The 11562-nt window shown below is 46.1% G+C and overlaps 1 protein-coding gene across 2 annotated transcripts in view; it reads left to right on the top strand.

The window, feature by feature from the left end:
- The first annotated feature begins 1677 nt into the window (after positions 1-1677).
- Positions 1678-11562, top strand: part of MLXIP (MLX interacting protein) — a 127171-nt gene continuing 117286 nt past the window's right edge. For both annotated transcript variants that reach the window (XM_077461959.1, XM_077461958.1), the window contains exon 1: positions 1678-2089. In XM_077461959.1, the coding sequence (XP_077318085.1) occupies positions 1776-2089 (314 nt within the window). In that variant the 5' untranslated portion in view covers positions 1678-1775. The remainder of the gene's footprint in view (positions 2090-11562) is intronic.

The following is an 11562-nucleotide window of genomic DNA, read 5'->3' as shown; positions in this document are numbered from 1 at the left end:
CCAATCAGTGCCATCTTATCTGTGCCCATCTTTGCCCATCAGTGCCACCTTATCTGTGCCTATTAGTGCCGCCTTAACTGTGCCTATCAGTGCCCACCAGTGCAGCCTATCAGTGCTCACCAGTGCAGCCTCATCAGTGCCCACCAGTGCCGCCTCATCAGCACATTTCAATGAAGGAGAAAAATGACCCGTTTCCAAAATTTTATAACAAACAATTAAACATGATTTTTTTTGCATCTTTTTTTGTTTGTTTAGCAAAAAATAAAACTCCCAGCTGGAATTAAATACCACCAAAAGAAAGCTCTATTTGTTGGGAAAAAAATGATAAAAATTTCATTTGGGTACAGTGTTATATGGCCACGCAATTGTCATTCAAAGTGCATCAGCGCTGAAAGCTGAAAATTGGTTTGGGCAGGAGGGGGGTTTAAGTACCCAGTAAGCAAGTGGTTAACCACCTCCTGCCTGCCGTATAGAAAAATAACAGCAGGAGGGAGGCTCTCTTGCTCTAGGACATCATATGATACTGTCCTGCTCTCTGCAGGCGTGCCAGCAGAGCGATTGGCTGCGCACTGTGTTCCTAGGACATGGCGCATCCCCGATCTTGGTAAAGAGTCAATGACGAGGCTGTTTGCCCATGTTAATCAGCTGTGTCCAATCACAAATGCCGGTTCTTGGCTTTCACATTGACAATGTGTGAGGAGAGGCGGTCAGTGGCATTTCCTCATAGGGGAGATCTGCACAGATAATCAGGGCACTGATTATCAGTGCAGCCCCAACAGTGATGCCAATCAGTGCCGCCAATAGGGCAGTATATCAGTGGCACTGAGGAGCAGACACTGACTGGAAGCACTGATGGCCACCTATCAGTGGCCATCGGTGCTGCATTTTAGTGTCTCCTCATCAGTGCCACCTATCAGTGCTCATCAGTACTGCATATTAGTGCCTCCTCATCAGCGCACATCAGTGAAGGAGGAAAATTACTTATTTACAACATTTTCTAACAGAAGCAAAGAAAAAAAAAATTCCAAAATTTTTGATCTTTTTTTGTAAAATATAAATAAAAAAAAAAAACAGCAGCGATTAAATACCACCAAGAGAAACCTCTGTCTAAAAAAAAGATGTCATTTGTGTACAGCGATACGTGACCGTGTAGTTGTCATTCAAAGTGTGACCTCGCTGAAAGCTGGCCTGGGCAGGAAGCGGGTTAAAGTGCCCGCTATTGAAGTGGCTAACGTATTTGCAAGGCACAACATGAATGATAACAGTCACAGTTGCTTGTGTTCTCAACCGAACTGACAAGCCATGAACTGTGGGGTATGATAGATGAGCTGACTGGAGTAACAAGGAGAGGTTGTTGTGTTCTAGAGGGGCTGGGAGGACTCCTCTGCTCCCTACACTGCTCCCTCGGTTGTCTCTGTAGCTGTGGCCCGCACTCCGCTCCTCAGGCTCCCAGCCATGGAACACCGTCCATTCTCCTCACGCTAATCTGAGGGAACAAAAGAAAGTGGAAGCATCTCTCCTCTCAGCCTTCCACAACATCTCCAGCCCACGTCACTCAGTGGGCGTCGTCGAGGGCCGGTCTGCCCGACAGCCAATCAAGCGCATGGCCCCGCCTCACTTCCTCCGTCTGGGAGAGATGGCGCTGCGGATAGGCCGGAGATCACGTGAGGAGCAGGAGTCTCTGCCCCTCCCCCGCCTCGTCCGCGACAATAACGCAGAGGGAAATCGGCTCCGCGGACAGGAATGTCCCGCCGGTGCTCGGAGGAGCCGCAAGGATGATGATGGCGCTGCCGATGCGCTTGTCTCACGTCGCCTCCTCCATGGTGAAGCAAGAGCCGGACGATGACTCGGACACGGACGAGCCCAACTTGCTGCTCAAGAAGTCAGACAGCGCCGAGCCGCAGATCATCCACAGCGGCCACTTCATGGTGTCCTCCCCGCACAGCGAGCACCCGCCCAAGAAAGGCTACGACTTCGATACGGTCAATGAGAAGGCCTGCCAGACGTACAGCGGCAAGACCAGCACATGTCACCTGTCCATAGACGCCTCCCTCACCAAGCTGCTGGAGTGTATGACCCTGGCATACAGGTAACCTGGGGGAGGGGGGCACACCAATCACTGGACTCTAAACTGTTTATTATACAAGATTCCTATAGTGCCAGCTCACTGCAATATAAAGGGGGACTGCACTCCTCACCATAGGGACTGTGCACAAGAGCTTACAATCTAATGGTCACCATACACACTATGATACTAAAATACATCTGTTTATTTTCCTATCCATCTCTTCCAATAAGCATCATCAATCTATAACAACTATACATTTGATCAATGTGTCACACACAAGTGGGTTTTGTTTACTTAAAGGATAAGTCCACCCTAACAATAATCTACATTTACAGACATCCATGATCTAACACTAACCTATCTAGTCCTGTAAAGAAGAAATCAGTATACGTCCCCCCCCCCCCAATCCCACGCTGAGCTGTCGGCTGCGGGTGCAGAGGACACAGCCGACAACGGGAGCACCATAGGAACTCTATGGGTGACGTCACTCCCTGTTAGTTTCCCAGCCACTGTCTGCCATGTCCTCTACAGAGCTTCCGCCGCTGGAGATCGTCCCGGCTTCAGAAAAGGAATGTATAGTGATTTCTTCTTTACAGGGCTAGATAGGTTAGTGTTAGAATGTGGACCTCTATAGCTGTAGAGGTTTTAGTGTTATGGTGGATGTGTAAAGCAGTAGTAAACGCTACCAACTTTGTATTTTTTAAATGGCCCCCTGCTGTTTTTATTTACATTGCACCAACACTTTTTATATATATATATATATATGCACGCCAATTTAGAATGGATAACCTACCAGCATGTCTTTTGGAGGGTGGGAGGTAACCGGTGGAAACCCACACAATGAGAACATGCAGGTAGTGCTGTGGTTAGGATTTGAACCAACATCGCTAATGCTGCTAGGCAGAACCACTTAGCCACTCTGCTGCTCAAAATGCTATAATGCTGGAGACCTCGAATCTGTGCCAGTCCATGGCCTGTTGGGGTGCATGAGCTAGCCAGCAAAACCCGCACTGCCACCCTCCCACCACCAGAGGGTGCCTGCTCTGCCTTCTGCTAACACCACTGCTCCCTTTCCTCTGTGATCTGCTTACCTATGAAGAGGTAACCAGAGGTGGCAGGCTACACGCACACACGTGATGGGCTGCATCCAACCCCCAGAGGTAACAGGCAGCACTAACCCCTCCCTTGTCTGTGAAGGGGGTTATCACTGGTGGCGGGGATGGCTGGGGACTGCTGCTATAATGCACTAGTGGGCACCACATACTAGCACATTGTGACAGACTTTCCTTTGTAAAAGGAGTTCTCCGGTGCTGAGCTATGACCATTCCTTGTACTTTCATCTTCACCTGGTCTTCCTTCCAGGTTTGAGCAGCCAGGCCATGACATCACTCATGGGCACTTGCACAGGCATCACTATTGTGGCGCAATTCTTTCTACATTCAAGGCACACCTCTGTGTCTCCTGAATGCTGAGTGCACTGAGAATGAGCACTAACCTCCTCTGCTGCAGGCAATGTGAATGACTTTTAAATGGTGTAAGAGAGAAAATATATATATATATATATATATTATAATATTCCTGCACCGCATTGAAATTAAACTGCATGACGTTCATGCAAACCGCAGGGGCTGTCCATGTTACTGCAATTGATGGAGTTGGATCACATAGGTGTGAGCACCAATGTAATTAGATTCCAGTGTGGGGGGGGGGGGGGGGGGGAAGGTCCTGCACTTTTTTTTTTTGTTCTGATTTTGAGCCATATAAATAGCTCAGATTACACCACACTCCTGTGCAAATTGCATGCAATGTGCCGCACCGCAGATATGTGAATCCAGGCTAACAGTACCTGCAGGTAAGACTTAAGCCACATACACACAGGCCGAATGTTGGGAGACATCAGCTGGTTCAAAACGGGCTGACATTCGGCCCGTGTTGGTCTCTCGGATGAGCGTGCTGGAAAACCAGCAGCCAATTCCCGAGAGCACTGATCGGAGTGTTCTGGCGGGATGAGGTCCCCCTGTCAGAACATGACAGCTCAGTGGGGGAGATCACTGCACTAACTTCACATAGTACAGTGGCTCTGACCAGAACTGACAGTTTATTTTTTTATTTTTATTTTTTTCGTTCAACCAGCTGGGTTGGGGGGGGGGGGGGGAAACCTCAGTGTGCACCAGGCTTTATTATAAAGCGTTCCTGTAGGACAAAATTAAAATATGACTTTTCTACCATTTTAAGATAACTTCTGATTGTAAATTATCAATCGCATTGGCCTCCCCCATGCATTCTCATAATCCGATCAACCAAAATAGGATTGTGTTCATGAGCAAAGTGTCTCAGTGCTGCTGCTCATAAAACTATCAATTTTCGACCCTGGCTTATCAAATTTGATTAAAATGGGGTCTAAACTGATTAGAAGTGGAGATATGGCTATTCAGTTGTTTGCAAATGTAATTGTTTTCGTTGAATCATGCATTGATCGGATAAAAATATCTACGACTATATATGGCTACCATTAGATAAAGAGTAACCCTACTCACAAGAGCTTACAATCTCTAAAAAGAGGGTTAGGAGGGCTCTACTCACCAGAGTATGCAATCTAAAAGTATGTTGTACTTTACTGGACAAGCTAGCATTAGGTCTCATGCAAACACATAGTGGTTGTAACATTCTGGGGTTCCGTGTACAGCCTGCTATACAAGTGAATGCCTGTTTGGGAAATGTCATGCTCACATACGCAGGTAAATACTGAGAAGAGATGCTTTGGCATTTACAAGAGTATGAATACCATATGGCATACTGTATGTGGCTCCCTGGGTGCTGGAAAATGCATGGAATTTTGCACCCAGCATATTTTAAAGCTCTTGCTGTCTCTAGGCAGGAAGCTTTAAAATCTGACAAACATATTGGTTGCTCTTCCTTTAAATTGGTGTTGCTTCTTCATCCTATAGAGCAAGATTTCTCAACCAGGTTTCTTCCAGAGGTTGTTGGGGGTTCCTTCAGCAATTTGTGCGCCTCCAATGAAATGCCACTGACGCCAATGATCTTTTTGGCCATCTGTGACCACTAATGTAAAAAGCATTAGTAACCACTGAGACTGATCTTTTCATTCTCTGTAAGACCACCAATGTATGGAACATTAGTAACCACTGACACCAGTGATATTTTTAGAGGCCTTTAAGACCACCAATGTGAGGAGCATTTTTCCCACCGACTATAGGGCCTCATGCACACTGGACATTAAAATAATGTTATAAACGCCAGTAGCTTTGCAGTGAGCTTTTTCTTTTTTTTTTTTTTCAACGTTATTGCTATAGCAGTTTTTAGTTTTTCCACGTTAGCTTTTTTTTTTTTTTTTTTTTTTTTTTTTTTTGAAGCCTAACTTTGGGTCATGCCATACATTAATACCACTGACGATTTTAATAACATTCGCCCCTCTAAACTTATTCGATTAAAAAAATACCTCTTTCTCAAGTCATCTTCCAGGACGGCACACCTGAGAGATGAGAGGCTCCTCCCTACAGGAAACACAATCAATCGACAGCTGTTTTAAGTCCCCACCCTTCCCCTTGATCCTCAGTTTTTGATTGTGTTTCTCCCTACACAGCGAAACTGTTTGTTTTTTTCCAAATGACCCGAAGCCTGGGGCTGGTGGTCTCCCCCTGGGAGCCGGACCACAAGCCTGGGAAGCCTCTGGGTCTGGTAGGATATTCTTGTCCTTCCTGGGGGGTTCCCCTATCTTTTCCTCAGGGCGGGCAGCAGAAATTGGAAGAGCCCCCCTGAGAGCTGAAGGACCCTGGGTACAGTGGTGTACCCAGAACTTCAGGGGCCATTATCCTGTCTCCCCCCTCCTTACCTGTACAGGTGGCTGTTCAGACGGGGGTGCTGGCCATCGGTTCTTTCCAGGGGGCTTGTCCCCGACTCCTGGGTCCCCGGTAGCTCGCGTGGGCTGCCGGAGAGGGCGTGGCAACAAGCACCCGCGTCATTTTCAAACTTCGGGAAAATGGCAGCGGCGTTCTTACCCAGGAGGGAAGGCTGAGAGTCAGTAGGAGCAGGCGCCCACATCCTCCTTTCTCTAGAGCGAGGAGGCACCAGTTTACTACGGTGGATGTCTGCCTTAACCACCTCAGATATGAAGATGGGAATGAGGAATGGAAGGCATTGCCCCCCCCCCCCCCCCCATGTATATAGACTGACTTCCCTATGGGGACAGCAGTTGGGGGGGGGGGAGCACTTTGGCGGCTATCCTCCTTGCGTATGGACCATAAGGATGGAAAAGCAAGCCCGCTGGCTGTGGCAAAAAGAGGAAGACGACAACGGTGAGTACTTTACTTTCCTTTTGCCGTGGGAATTTAGCTGCAAAATCCCCAATTCCAGCCAGAGGGTTCCTGGGCATTTGAGATCTCACCTGGGGTCTGGATTCAAATAGCCCTTAAGCTTCTGCTAAAAACACCAGCCGCAGCTCCCTCTTACATCAGAGAAGCTGTATGGTGGACAGGTGGTGCAGAGGAACGAGTGTGCCTAAACCACTTCAGATGAGAAAGAGGTAGGTAGGCCATTGCTCCCCCTTCCCCGTGTATATACTGACTGGTGCAGTGCAGAACCTGGGGTCGGGATACAAATAGCGCAGACGCCACTGCTAAAACCACCAGCCACAGCTCCCTCTTACAGCAGAGACACTGTGGTTATCGCAGCAGTAGGTTGCCAGCCTCTCCCTACATGCCCAGTTGTGGTACATTTAGTAGGGATGAATATAGCGTACAGAGGGGACCTGGTAGATACAAAGTTACTTACAGGCCAGGTATACCACTGAACAGGTTATTAATTGGGCAGTGGTTGGTGGATTCAGAAGCTCCCCTGGTCAGCAGGTGCACTAGGTTACCGGCCCTATTAGCCCAGCTGCTAGGAATCTGAAGTTGCTTCACAATGTTTAAAAGCTGACCTAACATTCAAGGATGGGCAGAGACCAAGCTACTGTGTGGCACAGTAGGGGTTCCCTTGTCACAGATCCTCCTTTTGGGGGTTGCCTGCTATAGTTAACTTTCATAAGCTCCAACCTCCCACTCCACCTTTACACTGTGTTTATATTATAGTGTAGGAGGTAAGAAGAAACTTTTTTTTTTTTTATTGGTTTGGGCTACAATCCACGCAGTGGCAGATCTAAAGGCGATTCACCATAGATCGCTCCCTACATCCTTTTAATTGAGGATTTTCTGTGCAAACCTATGCAAGAGCTACATAATTAATTGTTTGAAGCCTGCAAATAGCTATTTACCTCCCAGGCTAAACTGGTAACCACCTCTTCTAGAGAGGTCTTAAATTGGTCTCTAGGGCTGGGCTCATTGAGACTTTAGTTGCTAATCAGCACCACCTGGATATGTGCTGGCTAGCGTTTGCTCAGTCTATGGAGGTAAGGTAGGACAACAACTACTACTAATAGTAGGGTGTCCAACCATTTTAGGATCTGTTCCTTCTCTGGTGGTGAAGGTTTAGTATCTACAGCCCAGGCTATGCCTATGAAGTAAATTGCCTGTTGGTTATTTCATAAAGGGATAGACCATGACTCCTCATTGGCTGCACACCAGTAGACCTCAGTAGTGAAGGTTTGTGCTTGCTGGGATGTTTTTGTGGCACAGCAGAAATACACATTGAGATTTGTGACATCTCTGCTTATAAGGGCTATATTGCTGTACATCAGAAATGCACTGCACTGAAGCTTGTTTGCTGTCCTTTATATACTAAAGGTACTGCTTTGTTTGGCTACAGATCAGAAGAATACAACAGTGAAGGTGGTCTGTACTTTCTGGTTTTGTGTTGCACAGCAGAAATGCACATCATTGTGTCTGGTGACATCTCTGCTCATAATGGTTATATTGCTGCACATCAGACATACACAAGATTGAGGTCTGTCTGTGGGGCTTTGTGTCCTGTTTTACTGCCTTGTTGGTTACTTATCAGAAAGGCGGCAGTGAAGTCTGATGGTCCTGATTTGCAGGGCGCTGTGCTGATTCAGACAGTGCTATTAACAGCAATGGCTGCCGAGTTTAAACATGCGATTTGACATGTTGAGTCGCATGACAAATCATTTCAATATGGATGTGCTATCTCTATTCATAGTGTTTTATTGTTGCACATCAGATTTGTACAGCATTAAGGTCTGTGAGGTTTTGTGTCCTGTATTACTGCCTTATCAGAAAGGCAGCAGTGAAAATTGATGGTTCGAATTTGTTGGGCTACTTAGTAGAAATACAAATTGAACCCCTGCCAGGTGTAGTACATATACTGCCTTTGGTAATCCATGTAGCACCACAAAGTGGTGTTGTGCTGATTTTAGCCATGCGATTTGACATGTTGAGTCGCAAGGCCAAATCGCTTCAATATGCATGTGCTATCTCTATTCAGAATTGTTATATTGTTGCACATCAGACATATACAAGATTGAAGGTTGTCTGTCCTTTTTATGTCTTGCATATTCTGCCTTATTGGCTGCATATCAGGACACAGCAGTGAAGGTTGCTTGTCTTTTTCTGATTTTGTTTTTGCTGCTCAGCTGAGAGACACATTGAGGATGGTGGCCTCTCTGCTCAGTATTGGTATATTACTACACATCAGACATACACAAAGATTGAATGTTTGTGTCCTGTATGTCCTATATTTACTGCCTTATCGTTTGTATATCAGGCTAAGCAGTGTTTCTCATGGATCTACCTTTCTGCATCTTAGGGATACACAGCAGGGGTTTGTTGGCTGCAATCCTCCAGGGAGTCACAGCATTGGGGACCCCTTACTGGTTCGACCTGAAAATTGCTATTTTTTTCCCTGCGACCTGTGTAATCTTGAGGTCTGTGGATCCAGGAATCAGGGACTGCTGGTGTCGCACAGACACAAATGGTACCCATTGGAAGCCATAGTATATGACTTCTCATGCGTCTTGCAGTCCCAAGTCGCAGGTTGGGTCGCACGGGTGTGGGAACCCTAAACTTATCTGTCCCTTCTGATTGAGGTTTTGCTACACAGCAGGAATACTCATCATGGCGTTATTGTTTTATTTTGCAGCAGACCAGAAAGATTGCAGCTGTAAAGGCTGTCTGTCTTTTTCCTCAGTGTCTGCTTTTATGTTGTTGCACAGCAGAAATACTCAAGATTGAAGCTGGCTGGTGCTTTCTGTTTCAGAAAAACACAATGCTGCAGGTTGCTCGTGTCCTTTCTCAGTGTTGGTTCTATCTGAACTACACTACAGAAGTGCATGACAGAAAGGATTGTCTTGTGTTCCATATTTTTCCCTGTGGCATAGCAGAAATGCACAACACGGGAGTTGGTGTTCATATTAATCTTATAACTGTGGTGGTTTGTCAGAAATACACAACATAGAAGTTTGGGTCTTTCTGTCTTTATAGCCTTGTTTTGCTGTACATAGGTAAAGCACAACAGTAAAGGGGGTTCCTGTCCTTTCCGTATTTATATATCAGTTATGACCTAGCTAGCTGCACTAAAGAAATACGCAGCATTTAGTGTTTGCTTGAGTCTTAATGTTTTTACGTCTTGGCAGCACATCAGAAAACCAGACTATGAGGACTGTTTGTCTACGTTGAGGTTCAGATTTGGGTCTCTTCCCATATTTGATATATTGGTTTAGCTAGTCACACTCAGGCACACAACATTGTTGTCTATGCTTGTGTCCTTTCTGTCTAAATCTATTGTGCCGTGCCCACAATCTATGATCATTTTATTTGTGATATTAATAATGCATGTATCACCTTTTTGTATTTCAGCCTTCTTTTCCATGGAGGGGCCAGGAGTTCGGGCTGCCGCTGCCACATGTCAGAAAACCTTGACCACTTGCATTCAGGGATGCCAGAACCATTTCCTAGGGTTGAAGCCCTGTAGGGTTATGGGACACTGGAGGAAGGGGATAATGAATCGCCCTGTTTAGTAAGAACTTGGAGAGTTCTGTTCAGAGGAGTATTAGGGCCTGAGGATGAAGTATAAAGATGTATACCCGATCGAATAGGTTTCGGCTTGGTGCATGGCCTTCATTTTGCCCTTTTAGCAAAACTAGACATAGCAATATGGGTAGTCTACTCCTGCTAGGGACTTTAATCTCCTGAAGAAGGCTCTCAGGCGTAAGTAAGGACATAGATTGGGCATGCCTTAAACCCAGGGTTCAAGCTTCTGTTAATCTATTTCCCTTAAGTAGGCTTCCCTTTAGTCTTTTGCTGACATAAAGATAAAAAGGAAGCAGTTTTATTTCCCTCAACAGGATAGTGTTAAGACAGGCCCTCTTATTGATTAATGTAGTGTCCTTGTCTTACACAGGTCTCTTATTTATCTTTTTAGTGGTTCTAAGTAGCACCTACAGGCATAATAGGCCATGGTTGTTAGATGTGTGAGATAGGTAACATTGCTAACCTACAAGTTTAACATGTTTTCTGATTCCATTTTTAAGAGCCCATTTCACCTAGATACTGCATCTGAAGCGGAAAAGGCAGGAACATCTGTGGAGCAGACCTGCAGATCAGCCGCATGATCCAGCTAACATGCCTTCATCAAGCATATGAGCGTATGGAGTGGAGGTAAAGCTCACTGCAGAGCCAAGGTTCGCCAAGAGGGTTTTGCAGTGGCCCCACCCTAAGGTAGGCCTGAGGTACTTGTTTATCCTCTCAGGTGTGCCGTCCTGGAAGATGACTTGAGAAAAGTACCAGTTACTTACCGGTAACTGTCTTTCTGGGAAATCTTCCAGGACGGCAGGCCTACTTCCCGCCCGTTGGAGGAGGGAAAATTCTAGAACACTAGAAGGTGAGTACCTATGAGGAATGATTTCCCTTGTGAACCTGGTTCAGGAGTTACTTCTCTACAAACTGAGGATCAAGGGGAAGGGTGGGGACTTAAAACAGCTGTCGATTGATTGTGTTTCCTGTAGGGAGGAGCCTCTCATCTCTCAGGTGTGCCGTCCTGGAAGATTTCCCAGAAAGACAGTTACCGGTAAGTAACTGGTACTTTTTATTCCGCTTTATTGCAAGTTCCCATTTTGCTTGTGGGTTGCAGCTGAATGACCAGCATGCACAGTAGGAAATGATCGCAGCGTTGGAAACTTATGACGTTACAACGGGTGGCGTTGAAAGTGCCCGCCTCATTGTGATGGCAACCCGAGCGGCGGCCATCCACACTGACTCATGGGGAAATAAGACACATCGCTCCCAGGAGACAGTGTGCCGCCAGATATATCACGGACATATCCACTGGTGGCAGAGGCTGGAAACTAGAGGGAAAACACTGCTATCCAGGTAAGATAATAATAATAAATCTGTTGATCTATATGCTGCAATAATTTAATTGATGTAGCTTCTCTTCTTCCAGAGTGACCATGGGTAATTTAAATGCCCAGATCACGTTGGTGATATAAAGGTGTCATAGTATGATACTCGTCATGGCTTTTCTAAAATTTAGGAAGACAGTTATCGGCACAGAATTTTATCAGCAACAGTTAACATTTCCAC

Source organism: Lithobates pipiens, unplaced genomic scaffold (assembly GCF_037356315.1).
Source record: "Lithobates pipiens isolate NorthernLeopardFrog02 unplaced genomic scaffold, aLitPip1_a1.2 Scaffold_3, whole genome shotgun sequence".
NCBI lineage: Eukaryota > Metazoa > Chordata > Amphibia > Anura > Ranidae > Lithobates > Lithobates pipiens.
This window is presented reverse-complemented; position numbering and strand designations above follow the sequence as displayed.